The sequence below is a fragment of the Mastigoproctus giganteus genome, chromosome 3 (genome assembly GCF_048544385.1).
Source record: "Mastigoproctus giganteus isolate SK-2022 chromosome 3, ASM4854438v1, whole genome shotgun sequence".
NCBI lineage: Eukaryota > Metazoa > Arthropoda > Arachnida > Uropygi > Thelyphonidae > Mastigoproctus > Mastigoproctus giganteus.
The window spans coordinates 239,895,509-239,919,364 of NC_143577.1; the positions used below are offsets into that span (position 1 = coordinate 239,895,509).

The following is a 23,856-nucleotide window of genomic DNA, read 5'->3' on the forward strand; positions in this document are numbered from 1 at the left end:
CTGTACCTTTTTATTTTATTTTTATCATGAAAGATTCAGTTTCCAACTACAGTATTTTAAACGTTATTCAAATATATATATACAGAGAGAAACGGATCTAACAGGAGGAAAATTGAGTAGGGGTGCCATAAAATAAAATAAATTACTTAAGGGTGCCATTGTTAAAAAAAAAGGTCGAAAACCACTGCTATAGACCTTTGAATTTATTCAAACTGTCAGTCGCAACTACTCGCGAGAACAACTTGTTCCAGCTATCAACGACTCGCTTGCTAAAAGAAAACTTCCTCCAATCTAATCTAATCTAAGCCTCAAGCCCTGTAATTTGAATTTATTACCCCCAATTCTGGAATTCTTTATAACAGTGAGAATTTCACCTTCATTCATTTTACTAATCCCTCTCAGAACTTTATAAACCTCAATCAGGTCACCTCTAAGGTACCTGGTTGCCAAGCTCTGTAGTTCCACATAATCGGAGTCTTTTTCCTCATATCACCATGCCGATCTCACCATTCGAGTTGCTCGTCTTTGGATCCTTTCAGGAAACTCAATGTCTTTTTTCAGATGAGATCTCCATACTTGAACACAGCATTCCAAATGTGGTCTTACAATTGCCTTATATTGTGGGCGTATGACCTCCCTATCTCTAAGGATAGCGTTCGATAAAGGGATTTTAATTCCCACCTCGGCTTAAGTCCTCTTTCCATGCTTTCGTTCATAAAAAATAATGTTTTTAATTCAAAATTTATTCTTTCGTAATATTTTACCTTAACTTGAAGCAATTGCTTAAAAATGATTCAATTGATACTGTTTAATAATCTTTCTTCTCATTTACATAGTTTTCATAAGAAGGGAATGAGGATGGAGATCTTTCAGTAGCAAGTGGTTCCATTTCTTGCATTATGCTACAGAGGCAGCGGACTAGAAATGGCTGGTTGGTGTTATTTACGTTGATCTTGCCCAAGCTTTGAATCAGCATCTGATTCAAACTTCTCATAAAATTGTAATGTATGATTTTTATCCCACACTTTTGAACTGGTTATGAAAAATAGATCCACTTAGTTACTTCCTATATATTTTCTTTACCTGATGAGGTCCCTTAAGGCTCTTCACTTGGCTCTTTTCTGCTAAACATATACAAACATATACATATACATTTGTATGTTAATGATTTTTTTTTTTTTTTTTTAATATAAAGTAAATTATGCTCGGTTTTCGTCATATGCCGATGATATTAAACTGTACTTGGTAATTCAGACAGTTTTTTCTTCAATGTTCTGACAGATTTATTTGATTTGCTTCAATTGTTTCTTGATTACACAAATGAAAACATAAGTCACCTCCCACCAGATGTAAAATTATGACCTATGCTCACCGTAATAAAACAATATTTAAAGTTCATTATTATACTGAACAAGGCGTCCATAAATGATCTTTATAATTTTATTTTTTTATTCCTCAGAGCACATTTAAAGTACAGTTAAGAAATACAAAACATTTGAAAGACCAACTGAAATTCAATGTGAGCGCAACTAATTTTTTGCGCAGACTTCTATGATCTGTGTCTTTTGCTGTCAACGACGGAAAGAGACATACATTGTCTTTTACAAATCCCCAGAAAAAAAAAAAAAAAAAAAAAGTGTTCTGTTTATCTTTACAACTGGCAGAGGAGGATTTAAGCATAAGCCATGGCTTGGACTCTTGCTATTCGAGGACGCGTCTCCGTTTCCTTTTGCTAGGATAAAAATCTAATTATACAATTTTTGGGGTTGCTTCTCGTGCTTTGGGTTAGCACTTCATCGTGTCTAAATCCGGTCGTCCCAAATGGTATGTATTTCAACCGTACCTTAAAGATGTTCTGACAAATAAAAGATATAAAAGATTAAATTTACAAATTCATTTTAAGGACACCCGTTAGTAACGCGATTAACGAAGTAAAGTACTGTATAAAAATATTTAGAAATTGTCTTGTCTTCTGATGCTAAACTTACTTTTATGTTAATGAAACAATTCGAAAAGTACACTTATGTTTATAAGTTGTTGACACGGTTAATAAAGTGTGATTTCATCATTTTAATGTTCTCATTATATGTATACATTATTCAAAGGCGGGGAGGGTAACTAAGTCACAAAGTAAGGGATGGGGAAAATAAGTAGGAACTTAGCCTGAACATAGCATTTAGCTTTCAACATAATCAGCAAAAACATTTATGTACTTGTTCCACGGCTCTGTTAGATTTTGGAAGCCGCTCCTTAAAAGTGATCAGTTGCAGCCTTCACCAGTAATTTATGCATCAGTTTCAAACTCCGCATCGTCAGGAAAACGTTTTCCATCAAACTGTTGTTTAAGTGGATCCAAAAAAAGTGAAAATCAACAGAGGTGGAGGAGGAGGAGGTTAGGGCTGTGGGGAAGATGAAGTCTCTACTCCAAATCATTAATAGTCTCTTGGGTTGTGCAAGAAGTGGCCGGCTTTCCGTTTCCGTGCAGTACTCCACGTCTCAAATAGTTCAGCCGTTTTCTGCGAATTTATATCGATTACCTTCCTAAGTTCGTTCAAAAGTGTGTAGTACGATAATTTTGAAAATATGACAGTCCCAGAAAAGTCACGATTGCCTTCCCTGCTGACTGCGCAGAATACAGTATGTTCGATTATCATGTCAGCTTAATTCGACTAAGAGAACATGTCCGTTGACAGTATGTACAGTTCCTTTAAAAAAAAAATGATATATGAGCTGTCGAGTGAGTAACAGTGTTGGGCTTAGATTCTTAGTTTTCTCGAAAGGCACCTGTCACGATGCATACTGTGTGTTATACACTGTCCACTCAAAATATCACGACCATCCCCATGTTTTGGCAATTGGACGTTCCTCCCAACTGCTAACACAAGTGTCGTGATGAGACTGATAAATTTGATATTGCAAGTTCGTGGTATGCGGTCCATGCGAAGTGTACTTCATCGACACTGGCAAGGAACGTGATCTGACTGATTTCGAAAAAGGGATCATTGTGGGGTACCGGTTGAAGAGTAGCAGTATTACGGAAACTGAATCTTGCAAGTTTTTCTGGAGTGCTGTAGTTATGGTGTTCCAGACACTTCGTTGCCCTGGTCTGACAGAAACAGGGAGGGATGTGGAGGCGGTGTTTTGGTATGGGGGATGTTTTCCTTGGAATCTCTTAGAGCCCCCATACCCTTATACCGCACTCTGAATGCAAAAAAACTACCTATTCATTGTGGCTGATCAGGTACGGTACACTCCGTTATGGTGACTGTTCCCGAATGGTACAGGTGTGTTCCAGCAGGATAATGCGCCCTGCCACGTTGCCGATATTGTTCGAGAGTGGCTCGTCTAACAGGAAAGTGACTTTCAGGAGCCACGGAATTCGCCTGATATGAATCTCATAGAATATTTCTGGGATTATGTGGATCGACAGATCCATCCTTTGGATCTTATACCACGGATTATCGCAGATCTTGGGAAGCAATCCTGACAACATGATACAACATATCTCCTTCATTGTTTAGAGGCCTTATAGAGTCCATGACTATCTCTTCTTTTTCTTGTTATTTTTAATGGGCGAAAAAAAAAAAAAAAACAGTTTTGCGATGGGAAAACTGAGTTGGACAACCTAGGGCATAGGCATCACTCGCCTATTTTAACCTTCATTTTAGATTGCTTTAAATTTCACTACAAAGTCTATTTATAGGTTTTTTTTTCAATATTGTATAACAGTATATATTCACGATCACTTGCACCAGTTTCTTCCAACACTCTCCTCGGGACAGCTATAGCATCACGATTTTGCCATTTTGTAACTGGAATTTGTTCAGGTGCATCCTCATTTTCCTTCTCCTTGGCAAAATTATCAGTAACAGACTGGGCAATTTCTTCATATGTTAAAGCTGTAGTAACTCGTAGATCACTGTCTATGTCCAGCCAATCATTAAACTCCTGTTCGCTCATGTCTTCAGGCTTTTTAACATGATTAGTATCATGACTTAGTTGACCATTATGAATAATTAATCCACATTTTTTGAAACGGTTGCTAATTTTGGCCAGCCTATTCAAGTGTATTTAAAAATTAAAAACAATCTGTTGCCCGGCACACATTCCTGCCAAGTCTTAAATCATCTGTTTAAAATTGCAACCAATGGGAGGCACAGAACCTTAAATTTTAGTGTCTCTTCCACACTTGTACGGCAAAGATTCGCTCGCGTGATTATTGCACTATCACTAAAATATTGAAAGTCATTATTCTAGCTTGTGATTCTTTCGAACTGCAAGATATAAAACTTTTAGCTATAAAAAACGATAAAATTTTATTATGTACTTTATTATTAAGTTATTTTATATATTTTCAGGATTTCCTATGGAAATATATGCTATTGTAGATGGCGTCGTTCTACCATATATTTTAGATCCAAATTTTGAGAATTATCTGCCAGTTATTCCGTCAGAGGTCAGTTCAGTCAATTTTACATGGAAGTCAGGTGACAATAAGGTATGTGATTGTTTTATGATTACCTTAGTATTTAAGCTTTGAAATTATGTTTAAGAACGCATAAGAATATAAAAAGTGAAAATAAATTTAAGTTTGTATTTCGTTATATCTCATATTAAATTTCAAATAAAAAAAATCCCATCACAATTATATTCTTAAAAGACTACGGAAAATTGGATCTTTAAATTAAAAAAAAATAATAAATAATAAAAAATAATAATATATATATATATATTTCACATTTATATAAACTGATAAATGTGAAATAAATCTTTTACAAAAATAATTTTTTCATAAAAAAATTGACTTTGATTCATTTTGAGTAACTTTTATTATTATCGACTGTTTATATTAAAAAAAAAAAAGCAGAATCGAATAACAGAAGAGAAAATTATATTTTCTTATATAATTTGAATATTATGTGGAATAATGGAAATTTATTTTCTTAAATTTACCAGGCATTCTATTAATTTTAATTAACTAATTTAAGTAATCAAAGTGGTGTTCAACCTCTAATCGGTCACTTTGATAGAAGTACTTTAATAATGGGTCAGTCTTTCGCCATTGAGAACCAGTCTATTTAAAAAGCGAAGAACTATAAGTGCACAATACTTGTAAACAATGACCTCGTGCTTGCGAGCACCGAATTCATTAATTTTTCGTTTTCTCGTACTGCATTTTGCACAATTCAATCCAACCGGGATTTTATTTATAATTTAATATTTTAGGTACGTATAATTTGTAAAGAGGTTAAGACTGTTACATTCTCCGCCCCCTCTATACACTTTGTCGACCTGAGGGTTTGGAAAGGGGACCAGTTGCAGAAGGTCTCGTTATGTCTTGTTGACTGTTTTTATGGACTGAGCTACTTGCACTTCTCCACAGCCGTTCCCCAACACACGAACATCTCTCTTGACAACCACCTAAGGAGGGGCGGGGAGCGATAGATGAGCGACAACCAGCCTCTTGACACCGAACACGAGATTGGATTTGACCTCTCCCGTAACTCAAAGAAAAGAGTGGGGAAGGGGGAGGTGCAAGGTTGGGAAAGTGACACGAATGACTTACACCTTGTGTATTTGTTTTCTACTGGAGTCGCTGCGAAAACCATTAGTCATGCCGATACCTCAGAAGGGTACCTTCTATTTTGTCTGTATTTCTTTCTCAGATATTCCGATGGCGCCGACTTCATTATAGGAAGAAGAAAGAGGGGACAGTGGGGTGGGAGAACGATGGTAAACTTCTTGCTCCGTTCTGGTTCATTACAGCCCTCTCCCAACAACTGTACTAATGTCGCTTGTCCCATTAGCCGTAAGGATAACCTAGCTGAGTCGCATTTCCCCAAAGCTACCCCATATCACTAGTGAAAAGGACAAAAAGGAGGGGCTGTTAATGGTAGACTTCTTTTCTTTTGACCTTGACGAAATTGGTAGGACCATTTACTTCAAGTTCATTATTCTGAGATACAGCACAGTTTATCGCAGGATCGCTAGTTAAATTTGGAACGTATTTATCGTAAATTGTACAGTACAGATAAATAAGAGACACAGAGAATGTCTGCAACTTATGTGTATTGTATAATTTACGATAAACATACTTCAGGACTTCCAACGTAAATAACTGTCGAAGCTCTTTAGTGAAATTTCACGGTCGTTCTAGTAAAGGCGTCATGGGTTTAAATTCAGATTTTAGTTTGGGTTAAAAAAATCTCGAAAAACAAGCTGTCACCATCCATCTTCCTTAATCCATTGAAAATTTCGTTATCTTTTCGATTATTTAACATTTTATGATCACGTCCGGTAGTCTGCAAAAATAAGCTTCTAAGTAATAAGTGGTATTTGAACGCATCGCATTATGAAACCAGGCAAAACCTGGGAACCTTTCACGGAGGCATCGCTGCTTTCATTTATCATGTCTATATTCGAAAATACTGCACTTAGATAGACTTCAGTTTTATTAGAAAACAACAATAATAATGAAACGTCGTCAAGGTAATCAAATCTAAGACCACGGGAGAAATTTAAATGCGCATCCTACTGCGCTACCTGCCTTTTTTCAAATCGCGTTAAAATGCTATTACTCTAACTACTTTTATATTGTAAGTGCTATTACTATATAATGCTATTAATTATATTATAATAATTAATTATATAATGCTATTACTCTACTTATATATTATACTTTTATATGTATAAAAACAAATTGTCACAAGCTAAAAAAAAAAAAAAAAAAAATCGATGGCGAATTAGTAGAGCATATGATGCAAGAAAGCAAGCTTATACGGCATCAGCCAAAAAAAAAAAAAAAAGAAAAAAAAGACCCTCCCGTTTCACCCATCCATTCGTTCCAAATGTTTGTATAGTTCTGCCTTGAATTTATTTAAGCTATCAGTTTCCACAACGACAGATGGAAGTTTGTTCCAACAATCAACTACCCGCTGGCTAAAGGAAAAATTCCGAACATCTATTCGACATTTGTCTTTCCTCAATTTCAGTTTATACCCAACCCCCTCAGCTTTGTAATCTGAGCAAGAGGAAGAATCCCATCAGTATTGAGCATGCTCAATCCATTTAAGGCCTTATACACCTCAATCAGATGGCCTCACAGGTGCCTAGTCTCCAGACGCTGCAATTTGCAGAACTTAAGCCTTTCTTCGTAAGAGCACCCCTTTGTTCCCTTCACCAGTCTTGTTGCCCTTCTCTGTACTCGTTCCAGCAAATCTACAGCCTTCCTAAAATCAGGCTTCCAGACCTGTACGCGGTACTCAAGGTGTGGCCTGACCATTGCCTTATACAAGGGATAATTACCTCCTTATCCCTGCTCGCAAAATCCTGAATATCATTGACAAGACCTCGTGATCTACTCGGGCAGCCTGTCTGCACTGGTCAGAAAACTTCATATCTGACTGCACAATTACCCCCAGGTCTCTTTCATTCTCTGCTACACATATGCAGTACTTTGCATTTGTCAATGTTAAACTTCATTTACCACTTTTCAGCCCAACTTTTCTAGATCCCGTTGCAGTAGCATACTGTCATTAACAACCCTACCAACCTTCATATCGTCTGTAAATTTGAACATTAAGCCTGATATACCGTCATCAATATCATTGATAAAAAAACAACAATGGGCCCAACACCGAACCCTAGGGGACACCACTAATAACATTAGTCCACGAAGAACAGCACCCATTGATTATCACCCTCTGTCTTCTCCCACTCAACCATCCTTTTATCCATTGTAGCAACTTACCCTTAATACCATTCTGTTCCAATTTGTACAGTAGTCTTCCATGCGCAACAGTGTCAAAAGCTTTCCTGAAATCCAAGTATATGATATCAAAATTATTTTTTGTATCCAGTTCCTTTGTGACCACGTAATGGTATCCAATCAAAAGTTTTTTTTTTTTTTTTCTGTTTATACTCCGGCACGACAACCAAGTCAGTAGAGTTTACAGTAAATCGTCAATACAAATATTTATCGTATTTAGTAGTCACGGGCTTGAACCCCGGTCTAACTCAAGGAACGCGTGCTATGCACTCACGCTCCTGACCACTGGGCTACGTCATAGTATCCAATAAACTTTTAACACGAATCCAATCAGATTTGTGTTAATACCTGATATGATTGGCATATGATTCATTGTATAATCCAGATTAATTTGATAAATATATTATTATTATTTATAACAATAATAATATTATAAATATATAATAATAATAATTATAATAATAATACTTATAATATTATTTTTTCTAACCCTCTTCTATTGGTTATAGATGTGTTTTTGATATAGTATTTCGCCCCTTTTCAAAACATCTAAAGGTGTCACCAATGAGTCCAGAAGTTTCGATGTGAACTACACTGCTTGACAAAATTAACAGAACACGTAGAAAATGTGGTGTAACTCGTGTAGCTTGCGGTGAAGCGGGACAAAATTTGATATGGTGGTGTACCATAGAATAATGATGAAATTAGTGAGAAACTTCGGACAGGAAGGCCGCCGTAGCCTAGTGGTCAGGCGCGCGGGTGCATAAGTACACGTGCCTTGAGTGACCGGGGTTCAAACCCGTGACTGCTGAATACGGTGCTGTTTCTTGTATTCAATCTTGTGAACTCCTCTGACCGTTTGGTCGTCCCGGAGTATAAACAGAAAATTTATTTATTTATTTTATAAGGGACATTTATAGGGGTTGTATGGGAATTACCAAAAAGGTGACATTGCAAAAGTCGATATAAAATGCTCGAAAATATGGTGACATGACATCAGTATGGCGTGTGATCGCCTCCAACAGATAAACAGGTCTGGCAGCGGTGAATCATGCTCTGTATAACTGTGTCTATAATATTCTGTAGCAACAAATCCCATTCTTCCACCAGTGCAAACCTTAGCTCACCAAATAGGTGGTAGATGACTTTCATCAACCGGTGAAATACACCACTTTGCTTATTGGAGGCTTGAAGTGGTGAAAACCATGTCTAGAGCAAAGTTTCCAGCATCCCCCTCCTCCCATACTTCTCCTTCAACCCATGCACGGTATTAAGTACTATAGGTTTTGATACCTTTCGTGTTTGGGGTTTTCATAAAAAAAAAAAAAAAAAAAAAAGTATACTTGCCTTGAGTGACCGGGCTTCAAGCCCTTGACTACTGAACACGGTGCTGTTTCTTGTATTCTGTCTATCTTGTGAACTCCTTTGACCGTTTGGTCACCCCGGAGTATAAACAGAAAGAAAAAAAAAAAAAGTGCACGAGGAGTTGGCTGTCGGCGGCAGTGGGACGCCCAAGGGCGTCCGACAGATGTTCAATCGGATTCAAGTCTGCTGATCGTGCTGGCCACTGCAGTCGTTGGATATCTTCAGTTTCAAAATATTCCTCCACTACTTGAGCTCTATGTGGAGTGGCGCTGCCGTGCATGAAAAGAAAAAGATAGGGTTCGAGGATCTGTTCTCGGTACCTCTGCGCAGTTACGGTACCCCTATCAAAAACACGAAGAAGGGTGCGGCCGTTGATCATTATTGCGCCCCACACGAGAACACCGCCTCCGCCATAAGTGTCATTTTCTCTGATGTTGGAAGGATGGTACCGCATTCCTCATATCCAAATGAAGTAATGTCTAGAATTAGTTTGTAGGCTAAAACTGGGCTCATTAGAGAACAAAACTGTACCCCGTTTGTCAGGGCTCCAAGTCACATGTTCATGACACAAGTTTCGACGAGCTCTGCGGTGGCTTCGGGTTAATGGATTACAAACCACGTTCTTTGCGTAGAGTCCACTTGAATCCAGCCTTCTTAACACAGTTCGGTTGGAAATGTTTTCACTTGTGGCCGCAGCAACCTCAAGAAACAGTTTGATAGGACATCGTAGGATTCCGTTTTGCTGTTAAAGCCAGATGGCGGTCTGTTCTGATTGACCTAGCTCTACCTGTATCGACCTTGGCCCGCTCTTCTTGTAATGATTCCTGTCTCCTGAAACTGCTTCCATAGTGCCGGCCGAGACAACACTGTGCACACACATTAAGCCAACGTGCCATCTTCGCCTGCGAGGGCCATGCTTCAAGTCGTGCAACGGCCCGCCATCTCAAAAAAAAAAAAATCATCTAAACGACGACGACTTGCCATACTGAGTATTAGAAGTGTGGTTATTCCACTAGCAAGCCAAAAAACTGGAATGAAATGATGTAGTCGCAACCCGTGATATTATAGGCATGAATAATTTACGTAATGAAAATTTGTGGAGTGTGTTTGTGGTTCTAAATTATTACCGAATAGGGATATTTTTATGCAAATATTTGGATTAGTATTTGAATGTTTTAATGGCGGATACTTTAGAAACGATTACTGTAGCTTGGAATGTGGTATCTCGAACTTTTTTTCCCTTACGGGGAAAAGTAAGTTTCAGAAATAATGAATTTGTGTACAGCAGTGGGAACTGCTCTTTTTCTTATGTTGTGAAGAACACGAGAAAGGCGAAAATATATTATGAATGTTATTGTGTGTGGTGCATTAATTATTAGCGAAATGTTATTACTGGTTAAGACTTCCGTAATGTTGGACAAACAGAAACTTTGGACTTTCAGAATGACAACAGAAGTAATATTCTACGCGGTGTTCTCTACTTAGGTATTTTGAATAAATTTAAAGGATTTTAGGTTATGGTCCGGTTTTTTTTTAAATATTCCGTATAAGCTTGAAAGCAACATATGCGAAAGACCCTGTACGTATTAACTGTGAAGAAGATGGCCTTGTAAATAAGTGCATTTCTTTTCAAACCTCTTATTCCTGCTAATTCTGGCCATCATAGCTTCTCACTTAGCATTAGCATTAGTAGAGGCATACGATGCAAGAAAGCAAGCTTATTCAGCATCAGCCCAAAAAAAAAAAAAAAAAAAAAACCCTCTCCCATTTCACCCCTCCGTTCGTTCGAAATACCTGTCCAGTTGAGCTTTAAATTTGTTTAGACTATCAACTTCAACAACAAGTGATGGAAGTCGGTTCCACCAACCAACCACCCGCTGGCCAAAGGCAAATTTCCGCACATCTATCCGACATCCGTCCTTCCTCAATTTGAATTTATGCCCTCTGAGGTGATTATTCTGAGAAAGATGAAGAATCCCATTGGCATTGAGCATGCTCAAACCATTCAAGGCCTTATACACCTCTATCAGATCACCTCGCCGGTGCCTAGTCTCCAGACTCTGTAATTTGCAAAACTTAAGCCTTTCTTCGTAAGAGCAACCCTTTGTTCCATTTACTAATCTTGTTGCCACTTTGTTACCAACATATGCAAGATGAGGGAAAGTCAGTTTAGAATCAAAGATTAGAGGTATTTTAATTCTGTTGTCAAGGCAACTGTTGTTTTTTGAGCAGTAGTTCAGGGTTTTCTTCTTCTAATTTACAATTTATTCTTCTAATATTCAATTTAGCTTTGTGCTAGAGACAACCAGTTGTTTCCTTGCATCATATACTCCCAGGGGCTCACGTCTGGTGAGTATGGGCTTGGCACACCCAGGGTCCTGAGCTGGATATCACCATTCTTCTCTTTCTTGGTGATTCCTTTCCACTTTTCTCTCTCTCGTTCTCTCTCTCTCAGGGTAACTTAGAAAATTTTTTTGGCTGGTGCAGCATAAGCCTCTGGCTTCCTTGCACTATGTGGCTAATAGTAATAATAATGTGCGGCTCTGTAAGGTGATAGATCGATTTCTATTGGATACTCGGATTTGCATGCCAAGATGCCTATTATATCCAATATTCGCCTACAGCGACACTGTTCACAATAAAATATTCACGAAAAACATTTTGTTCTGTTAATTTTGTCGAGCAGTGTAGTAGCAGAAAAACTTTAGGCTTAAATTGGTTTAAATATGCCTTATATACATGTATTACCGAAATTATTTTAATTTTAAACCAATACGAAAGCTTGTTTCTGCCTCAAGTTTTTATGCTACGAAGTTTCCATCAAATTTTAATAAAGAGAAATTCATGAAGACTGGACCGGACGACTAGCGAAGAGAGGTAACGTCCAAAAAATGTAAAAATTTTTAGATCTTTCACAAAAACTAAATTTGATAAAAGAAAACACTGCTAGAGGGCACTGCGAAATGTGAGCGTTGCGAGGGTAGTAAGCTAATCTAACTGTCACTGTGTACGCAAATTCGCAACCTAATAATAATAATAATAATAATATTATTATTATTACCAAGACAAAAAGCTCTCCTATATAGTATAGTTAACATCCTCTCGCTTATGACTCTACCGCTCGCTTATGATACTTGTATTGCTTACGTCTTGTGGCGCCCGCTAGTGGACTTTTACCTAATTTGTTGAAGTTGTTTTTGTATAATTTTTCTCTCTCGCTGGTCACTACTGTTTTGAGCCCTTTTATGCTTGCTCTAAACTGCCGCCTATGTACAGATTTTGATTTTTTTTAATTAAAAGCAAAAAAAAAAAAAAAATTAAGTAAAGTTCATATACTGCACCCAAAATTTTTTTTTTTTTTTTTTTTTATTCTAGAGAAATAAAGAAATCAATGCTGACAAACAACTTACATTTCATGGGTGAAATAAAAATTTATATACTTCAGCAGAATGTTAAATATATTTTGAGTATACGCTTATTAACCAAAACAAAATGTATTTCTGAAAAATAAGTGCAAAAATAAGACAAAAATTAACAGTTACAAGCAAAATTATTGTAAGCAAGTAGGTAATGGAGACCAAAAAAAAAAAAAGAAGGCAAATCAGTCTAACTTACAGAAACAAAACTGGCTTTTTGCATAGCAAGAAAACTGCATAATAACATCATGTAAGCAGTAGAACAGGAGTGGCCAATGTGTAGCATCCACATGCTCTTGCTAGTGACATGTCATGATGCAAAAAAAAAATTATACAAACAATTTGAAAAATTAAAAATGAAGCAAAATGCAAAGTTTAAATTGTTCTTTTACCAGAAATTGACCCAGTGTTAACATGGCAGGAACCTACTTTTCATATCTTTTTTTTATATTTAACACCTTTTACTCTTAATTTAGTGCAAATAAGCAGTGGTGTTAGTCAGCTTCTCATGATATCAATTCTGTAAGGACAAACATGTATTAGAGGTTCTCAAACTTGGCAATACCATGATCCCCAATGATAAATGAATTTGTGCAACCCTTAGAGTTGCCACCTTTTAAAAATCTCTGACCTGCCCATGATTGAGGTGGAATTGTAGTGAAAGAAATCCTGAAAGTTTTTTTACATAAAAATGTATATATTTTAAGATTACTTTCTAACTAAAAAATTGATTTGTGTTATTTATTATGAAACAATGACTAAAAGGCTCTTGTTATAACTATTTATTTGTATAGATTTATAATTTCCACTTTAAGATTTTATCAGGGCCGGAATTAAACTTGTTATGGCCCTAAGCTATAACATGTATGAGGTCCTTCTCTCTCTCTCTCTCTCTCTCTCTCTTACTGTTCACCTGTGACAATATTAAAAAAAAAAAGGATTTTTTAATATGGAATGAGGTCCCATGTAATGTGAGGCCCTAAGCTGTAGCTTGTTTAGCTTATATGTAATTCCAGCCCTGGATTTTATCAATTCCCACAGATCACATCCTATCTAATCTGTAATCAACGCCACAGTTTAGAACAGGAGCCAGAAAATAATTGCATAAAAATAAAAATATAATTTTATGGAGACACCAATGTCAGAAATCTTATTACTTGCATGATTTAGTTTTTAAGTTTACTTACTGGAACCCAAACATGGCATGGTTTAACCCATAGACTCCAAGTTAAATCCAGCAAGATGACAACTGTAGCGACCCCTCCCATGAATAAAACTAATCATTTCATTTCTATTAGAGTTAGGCAAGAAATAAATATACCTACTTTTAATAATTCAATTTTAATCTATATATCAAATACGTAAAATGGTAAAGGACCTTATAACCAGCCTTTTTATTTTTTGTTGTTTAAATATGATTTTTTCTGCTGTTTTAAATATGATTTTTTTATTTTTATTTCTTTTTAACTTCTGGAACACTGTTTCGGCCCATTCTGGAACAGCATTCCAGAAGTTAAAAAAGATTTTAAATAAAAATTATTTATTATTATTAATGCCATTGGCACATCGTGCATCAGCAGAGAGTTAAGCTAGATGCACAGCTTGACTTTGTGATTTATCTATTGAAGCACTCACCAATCACAACACTTAATTAATAATTAAAATACTTAATAAAATCATGGCTTATTCAGAGCCACCATGTAGCCATAGACACAAACAATGAAAAAAGAAATCGCAATAAGAAACATGATAACGTGTTTTTACTGTGAAAATTTTTATAAAAAACATTTTGAAAAATAAATAAATAATACCTATTAAATTAGTTTCATCCAATTTGCTATACTTTTGTAATTTTAAATATAAGATTAGCACATATTGTGCCATTATTTAAAAGCATCATTGGGGAATGAGAATGCGTGCTGTTTATTTGTAGGTGCAATATTATTGAAGAATCAAATAAAGGAAAAAGCGACTTTATTAAACACATTGCAACAAAGAAATGAGAGTACATGGCATGCAATGAAAGTAATAAGTGACCAAAATGATAAAATAATTTTATTTTGTCTGAGGTTTTCTTGAGACCTCAGGCAAAAAAATATTTAAAACAAACTATTTAAGACTTTGTGAAAACACCCAAATTTGAAAATTTGACTCATTTGGCATCATGATTTTCTAAAAATTTTCAGTAGGAGAACCTTTCTGGAAGTTTATATTTTACAAAAAAAAAGCACTGCTTTTTTAACTTTATAAATTAAAACTGTTGCATTGGAAATAAACAAAACCAAAAAAATCCAATCAAATTTAAAACCTGAGACAAAATATTAAAAAACTTTATTTAATAGATTTAATAAAATCTATACTAAATAATTATTTAATAATTATAAGTATTAATAAATTTAGTACAGATTAATCTATACTAAATTTATTTTATAAACATAAAATTCCTTTAATGTTTTTTTTTTGTTTTTTTAATTACAAGTGCTTAGCATAAAATTGCTCTACATAGTTAAAAAAATTATCGATTTCTAGGCATGTATCAGTGGGGGGAGGGGCATCTTTGATTCTAGTAACATTTGGATCCATTCCTAGTTGACATGTCATACATTTCCACATAATATGTGGTGCACTGCAGGAAAAGATTAGCTATTCCTGCATTAGGATTAGCACACTGGTGTGCCGGGAAGAGGGGAAGACAGAAGTTCTTTTGCTTAGAGGGGCTCAAAAGGAAAAGAAAAGGATGAGAAAGTTATAAAAACGTTACGTTGAACCAGGGCCCATAAATAATTATACATTTGTTTAAGCTTTCAAATTTATTACGATTAAATTTTTGTTTTGAATTGATAATTCATTAAAAATTTTTTTGGTTAATTTTTTTTCTTGTTTGTATATGTATATCTATTCCTAGTGACACGGTACAGATATGGATCTTATTTTTTATAGCAGTATTTCTATGATTTCGATCAGCTCAAATCTTTCAATGAAGACATATTAAATAATCCTGTTATTACTATAGAAACCAAGGGAAAAGTGCCAAAGAAACCACGTGGTAAGTTAATTGTATGTACATAGTCAATAGAATGAAGAAACATTACTTGATAAAGTTGTAGTAAATGATTCTAACTGAAACTTTGTTTCTCTTCAATAATGTGCCAGGATGTTGTGATTGATGTAGTATTCCAGTAATGAAGATGAAAATAGTTATCATGCTGAAATTTACATATTTTAATGCATAATTGCTGAATTAAAAATATAAATATATACAAAATATTATTGCATAAAGTATTATCTATTAATTGATGACAAAAACAGAATCAGCTGGGAAAATTATGAAAGGCAGGTGTAAATTGTTTATGGAGTCTGTTATAATTCAAAAATTTTTAATATTAAATTTTGTCAGAATTAAAAAAATGCAGATATAAATAAAAAATATTTAAAAATCTATAAATAAATAATATTTAAAAATTTATAAATAAATATATTAATATAAATAAAATATGTAAAGAATATATATGTAAGAGTGCGGGACCTCTGCTAGTGCAGTGGTCCTGCACTCAATTGTTGAATTCTCTATTTGCTATGTTGTAGTTAAGCTTCTGGAAAACAGTGCAAATAGAGAATCGAACAAGTCACTCTATTTGAACGAGTTTTCATGAAAACAATTAAATCTGTTTGACTGGTGTACAGAACTGTGTTTAACCAAGCAAATCATAATTTTGTCTTTTTTATTATTATTTGAAATACTTTGTCTACTAGATGAAGAGCAAAATTTACCACTGTTGGAAAACTTTGCCCTTGATATTTATGCCATTATTAATTTCTTTGATATCTTCAGTTTCTATTTTTAACTCATAAATGGTATGTGGATTACTGAAGTAGATATATGGGATCAGGACTCAGCAGTGGTATCTAGGGGCCCAGATGCACAGTTGGTTTTAAGGGCTCCCTTAATTGTCACAGTTATGTTAGGCCATTTAAGACAAGCTTTAGGGCTCCTTTCTCTGTCAAGGCTTATGCACTTAATGGGGTATTGAAAAGTGTGTCAACTCAATGTGAGGCAGTGGACTTGCACCAGTAGTCGTGTGTTATTTTTCAATAGTCTCTTAATTGGAGCTGCACATACACACATATTCCAGTGGTGCTGCAATGGGTCTATCTCACTGTCATGCAATGATTTGTCAAGGCCTAAAAAAATGCTTTCACAACTGATATAACCTTTTTATTTGTTTTGAGTTTTTGGCCATCCAAGCAGCTGCATCTTTTGGGATTCACAAGGCACTGTTCACCATCCACTGAAAGGATAATTTTCAGTGCTCTCTCCCTCATGCTTCCTCTCCCCCCCCAAATGAAATGCTGCTGTCCATATTTTCACCATGGTATATGATGGAGATGTACCAAAATAATTACCATATCATCACAGATTTCTTTTGGCGTTAAAGCTTCCCAGCTAGTTAATGTGAGCAGTGCATTACATTTCAAATGCATTAGCAAATAATAATAATTCATGTTTTATAACAATATAAGTCAACCCATTGACATGAAAATTTGTTACAAAGATTCCTAAAATATTTTAAGTAAACATTAAAATTTTGAAATGTATCAGAGCTCCTGTTCCAAAATTATAGTAATATTCTGTAGGCGAAATTGTAACTTGTCCTGAAATTTTCCAAAGGACCAATAGAACATAGATTGAAAATTAGACCTCAATTTCACCTTTCATTCTAGAGTAATACACAAAATATACTTTCATTTATATGAATAAATTTCTAGAGTCATACATAAAATAAACATTCTAGACTACATGTTGTAGAGGAATATATGAAATATACTTTCATTTATACGAATAGATTTCTGTAGTTGGGGTAGAGTGCAGGGGAGTTTGTGATTGATCTTATAAATTTTCCAGGAACCAATGAAACATAGGCTGAAAACATGATAGTGATTGAACTTTTTCTTATTAAGTAATGTTTAAATATCTGATAACATACTTTCATTACGAGTTAAGTAATGTACACAGTGTATTATATTTCAGGCATATTCTATTTTTTTATTAAAATTAATAAATTTTTTTCTTTTTATGCGATTAACTAATGTGCAAAGTAACTACAGTTATCTTTATATCAATTAATTACTAAGATTATAACATTATAGAAAACTTAATAAAGCTTTATAGTTTTAATTTTCTCTAAACTTAGCCATTCAGTTTTATTACAATTGTATAATATTTATTACTTTTTTTTTTAAGTGTCTTTTCTTTTTATATGTTTCTCTTCACAAGCAACATTATGTTTATGAATCTTATATAAAAATGCATGGACTGTCTAAGGTTAACAATATTGTATTTAAACTACATTAAGTCTATGAATTTCGGCTAAGGTAAAGAAAGCCAACACGAGAACGACGAGAAACGTTGGATAACTTATGCGAAAAATTAGTTTCCCGACACCAGACTCTAGTGCTGCTCACTTTGTAAACAGACAGTAGGTATTATCGGTCTGGAGCCGAAATCGAGAAGGATATATTGATTGACAGATAGGTGTGGAAAACGATGAAATGATTGGTGGTGGGCACGACAGTAATAGTAGCAATAGTAGCAATGAATAGTAAATAGTAGCAATAGTAGCAGGTAATAGTAGCAATGAATCTTTTAAAGATGGAAGAAATTTGTAAGGAAAATAAAACGTTGGTTGATTTTTTGATGAAAAATAAATTAATAAAAGTTTTGTTCCATTCATTTTTTTTGTTCTTCATTATGTTTTTTTATTATTATTAAAAGCAAATTTTTGGAGTTCATGAGTGTTTTTACTATATTGTTGATTTAGGTTTGTTATGAAAAAAGGAAAAGGTTTCTTTATTTTTCGTTATATTTCATAGCCTGACCTTTAATGGTAAGAAATAATAGAAGAGGTTTCCTTTATTTCATGACCTAACCTTAAACGTTAGGTTATAAAATAATAAGAAAAGAAAGAAAGATTCTTTACATATATAGTGTTGATTGACATTATGGTACGTGTGTATCCACACGAGTGTCTTTAAAAATAAAAGTAAAGTAATAAAAAATTAATATTTTGTTAATAAACAATTTATGCACTAGTCCACCCATGATTCTAAAGAAAAAAGGTTAGGTTAGCCCTTTCATTTCAGGAGGGGTTCAAGCTCCCATGGGATTAAAGTGGAGGTAACCTGACCTTTTTTCACCATTATGGAAAGCATTCATTAGGGCAAGTTACTATTGAGGCAAGTGACCATTAGTGCTTCTGAGTGCTACTAAAGTGATACTAAACCCACAGAGAAGTAATATATGTTACTACTCTGTGACTAAACCGATGTTATCATGTGTTGTCTTCACACACCAATCAGCACATCATTTGCCACGCCTACCTGTCAATCAGTATATCATTCTTGACTTCTGCTCCAGACCGATAACACCTACTGTCTGTTTACCGAGCAAGCAGTGCTAGAGTGCCGTATGGGGAAACTACTTTTCCACATAAGTTATCCGACGTTTCTCGTGTTGGCTTTCTTTACCTTAATCTGAATTTCTTTTTTCAATACAAATTGTATGGAAAAAAGAAATAATAATTACTGGATTTCTGTTTGTCCGATTTTAACAAAATTTGGAATGACTCAACGAATCTTTCTATATGAACCAAATATAAAATTTCTTGAAATCCGTTCACTTGGAGTCAAGTTTTTAATGTGAAGATGGATGCACAGATGACAATAGGCACTTATGCATATATGCTAACATGCCTAAAAAAGAACACATACTAAGTTCAACAGGTTCTCAAGCAAAATGCAATCAATTTATGAATCCATATTTTTGCATTTGTTTATGTAAAGGATCAAATAAAGAAGCAAGGCTATTTTCATAATTTTATTATTATTTCTATATGAGGCTACAAACTTTTTGCTATCCACTCATAGTCCTTTAGAAAATAGTTTTTTACTAAAGGACTATGAGAGGGTATTAAAGTGCAGCAAATATGGTGGCTACAACCAACTATACCCAATCCTTTCTGAGAAGTGATTTTGGAAATATTCAGATACTGTTTTGTTGAAAAAATGATGCATCCATCAAAATTTCTCGATCCTCAGTTAACAGATTAATGATAAAACTTTGTCTCTGCACATTTGCTGGTATAGGTGATTCTCCCTGATTGCAAGCTATTCATGAGTATAATAAACTAAGGGCAAACTTGAATAATATCATCAAAGATTTGCAAGTTGAAAATTTAGAATTTTTGTCGTCTAGGTCAGAACACCCAGGCTATGGTCTTTTAAATCTTAAAAATTGTCAGAACACCTTCACATTTCCATGTGAATAAAAGTTTATATATTTGTAATGATGTACATAGCTTCATTTCATCTTCCTTATGGAACTGATGACTTTCTAGATCATTTTTCAATCTTCTAAAACATGAAAATCATAAGGCAAGAAGAAGCTCAGACCATACAGAAGATGCTCAGTCATTTCACAGTGTAGTTTCTGGATGGGTTCCTTAGTGCATTGGGCCATATATGGCTGGGCATTGTCGTGTAATGAAATGATACTAGCAGTCAAACATCTGGGCCTCCTTGGTTTTAATGGCACATTGCAGATCAACTTTAAGGATCTGTGTGTAATTTTGTGAGTTGACTTTCACCTCTATGCTTAAAATGGCACAGCAGCAGCAGTCCCTTTTGAGTTAATGAACAGCATGAGCTTAACCTTACCAGTTCTTTTGAAAGTCTTGAATTTCTTTGGCTGTGGTAATGATCAATGTTTTTACTTCCCTCAAAAGTAATGATTTTCTCATTCATACACTCCCAGGTATGACATACAATAGTTGATGAAAATCATTTTCATATACCAGTGAATTTCTACTGGAGAAGATTGCTTTCACTTTAAGAAACTGAATAATATTAATATTATCCATATTGTGCAAGGAAGGCACAGCTGCAAAAAAAAATAAATAGTAAAAAAGATATAAAATAATAATAAATATAAAAATAATAGTAAAAAATAAATAAAAAAAATAATAAAATATATAAAATAAGAAAAACAAGTCACATATGTGTTTTCCTCTTGTAAATAACTATTCAGCTGATCTTTGAATTTCCCTAAACTGTCAGAACTGCCATGGAGGCATTGGAGTTAACACTGTTTTGTGCTAACTCAGATGAGTCTGTTAATGTGAATAGCATATTATCTCTGCAGCTGAATCTGTATATACAGAACAGCCTACACATCCTATTGTTTAGTAGAAGCATTAGTACCAGTCTCTAAATTTACGCCCATCGTGGCATGTAATTTATACATGCCATGATTAGGTATTAGGTAACCAAAATCTCATTTTAATTTGAATCACTCTGATATATATTCTGTGTGTACATTATGAATCTATATTTAAAAATTTTTCTTCCTCTTGATCTTATATAAAATGTGCTGCTGGGTGTAATGAATCCAATATAAATAGCTGAAAGTGAAGTATAATTTTTTTTTTTTTTTTTTTACATTATACAGATCTTTATTAATATATAATTAATTAGATTATACAAGATTTTTGTGATACTCATTTGTTTTGGTATTTTTTATAATATAGCATTTATGATGTTAAAATATATTTGTATTTAATCTATATTGCAGTATTTCAAGTTTTCCTTCCTTGTCTTGGAAATCAAAGTGGTATAGCATCATTTGGTATTGGCCTGAGAATACAAAATGACAAAGGCAAGTTCTTGCCAGGGACTCCTCTTCGTCTTCGTCTCCAGAAACAGTGTGCTAATCATGGTGAGTAGTTATTGGTGGTGGTACGCTTAAAGATAATGCATCCAGAAATGTACATATTTGAAATAGTTTTACTTATTATATATTTTTAATATATTTCTTATGATATTTATTTTTATGAAATATTTAAAATAATTTATATTACTGAGCCAAGATATATATTAAGAAGACATTAAAATGAACTTCAGACAGTGTCCTTACATATTGAAATTATGAAATGAAATTACATATAAATTAAATAAGCTATCACTTACAAAAATTCATTTAGTACTCTTTTCAAAATTATGCACAAGTCCCCCAGTTATTTAAGATCAAAATAGTCGAGTAAATTAAATAGGGGAGATATCTTTTCTCTTTCCCATATGGTACAAACTAAAGGATATTTATTTAAATTATGGAAGGATACGTGGACAGATTGGATAAGCCTGTCTTCTTTTAGTAATCAAGTATTGGAACAAACCAAATTTGGATAGAAACCTAGATGAAACAGATTAAAGTAAGTGATAGGAATGCATGGATTGTATTTATATATATATTTTTCACATTGATTCTGTATAAGCTTTCATCCTAATATCATTTTGCCATTTTAATACAGTACTCCTAATACTTTTTATTATATGAACTTACTACAAAAATATAACAAGTTCACAATAAAAAAATAAATAAATAAAATATCCCCCAACAATTTAATATGTTAACTGCTTCTTAAATGCAAATATGCAGATTTAGATTTTAATCCACTTGGAAGGAAAGCCACCCTACTTTTAGAATTTTTCTTCTAATTTTAAAGAAGAAAAGCCAGATATTTTTGTTAAGCAACCTTTGCTGGGAACTGATTAATTCAGTCATAGTAAAAAGAAAGTTCAAAAATGTTTCAGCCATTTCCAATTCAGATTGACTCAATATCCTGGTTCTTAATCGTGGGCTGAAAGCCAGCAGTGAAAATAAGCTAATTTGTTACATGTAGATCTTTGTAGATATTTGCAAAAATTTTTAAATTTTATAGCTGAAAAAAAAAAAAAAAAAAAAGTATGGCAATAGTGCAAAAGAATAGCAAAACTATATGACTGTAATAGATGTTAGCTTTTTTTTTTTTTTTTTTTGTGAGGCATGGTACTAAAGTGGAGATCTGCTGTTCATCTGTTGAGTTTGGTTTGATCATCATGGTGGTATTTGTATTTTTTTTTCCTAATAAAATTATAAAGTATGGCAAAATACTGTTGGATATAAAGATTATAATTGAGTGAAATGATCCCACCATGAAAGTTTCACAGGTTTTGGCTAGTTATTCATTAAAAGTGCACAGTAAAACTTAACTTAGATGGCATTTTAGGGTTATTATAAAACTAAATACATAATATTCTCTAATATAGGTCCAGATCCAGAATGTGATAAGAAATGTGCTAATGGAGGAAGATGTAATCAACACAGAATTTGTGAATGTCCCAAGGGATATATGGGAAAATATTGTAAAACAGGTAAAGATTTCTTTTAATTTAGTTTAAGATGATTCACTTTCAAATAAAACATCAAGTTAACTTTATAGAGATGATTGCATTATTTAATGCCGAGAGTAGTTCTTTTGTGAGCAATGCTGAGGATAACACTTTAAGTTTTTTTTTTTTTTTTGTCAAATTCACAAAAGGTTCTGCTTTTCAAGTGAATAATATAAGCCAAACTCCATTGATGAAATAATTGATAGCTTGTTAGGAATTAGCCTAACAGTATGGAAAGTTTTGTGGAAATACTTTCAGACAAATCTATGCTAGGATGTAGTTGTTGTAGATGATATTACACCTGACACAAAATGATTCTATGCTTTGTTTCAACTTTCTGTATTGTCTTGTTTGATCTAAAAATCTTCTGTCAAAGGGTTTGTGTTTAGTGATGAGGCTACTTTTGCTTTAAAAAAAAAAAAAAAGACAGAGGTGAATTGCCACAACATAAGGGTTCAAAAAATCTTAAAAGCGTCCATAACAATGTTCAACTCCTTGGAATCTTGTGCTTACTTTCATAGATAAATATTTATGGCTTTTTTTTTAGCTGTTCTGAAAATGTTACAGAGGTTATTTACCTAAGCATGGATTCATTTTTTTTTTTTTTTTTTTTGGCAGAGAGAGTTTCACTTCACTATCACAAAACAATAATGCTGTTCTCAAATAGAATGCTAACTTAAATAAGGTGAGCCATAATGTTAAGAAACTATATTCATCAACATCATCTAACCTTACTTTACTATGTACATTACTTATTCTTCATACATAGCTAGTTATTTAGATAGTATGAATCAGAGCTGTAATACTCAATACGTTCTACGTTGATATTAAAATTTGTAATATAATAAGAGGAGTTTACCTCAATATAGTACGTAGAACACTTCCATATGATACTCTCCAGAAATTAAAACGAAAAAATCAACAGCTTACATTAGAGTAAAATATAAATAATTAAAAACCAATTTAACACAATTCAAATAAATTTAAAACAATTAAAAATCAATTTAACGCAATTAAAAAGAATCTAACAAAAAATCGTTTTGA

General features: G+C 33.8%; 1 protein-coding gene across 4 annotated transcripts in view; it reads left to right on the forward strand.

Annotated features, from left to right (window-relative positions):
• The window catches only part of shf (WNT inhibitory factor 1), an 81,343-nt gene that overhangs the window by 25,461 nt on the left and 32,026 nt on the right, over positions 1-23,856 (forward strand). For 2 of the 4 annotated variants that reach the window (XM_090369733.1, XM_090369735.1), the window contains exons 2-5: positions 4,359-4,498; positions 15,490-15,595; positions 21,176-21,319; positions 22,690-22,794. In XM_090369733.1, coding sequence (XP_090225859.1) covers positions 4,359-4,498; positions 15,490-15,595; positions 21,176-21,319; positions 22,690-22,794 — 495 coding nt within the window. Of the gene's footprint in view, positions 1-4,354; positions 4,499-15,489; positions 15,596-21,175; positions 21,320-22,689; positions 22,795-23,856 lie in introns of those variants that run through there. The other 2 variants (XM_090369734.1, XM_090369736.1) reach the window with 2 other exon arrangements.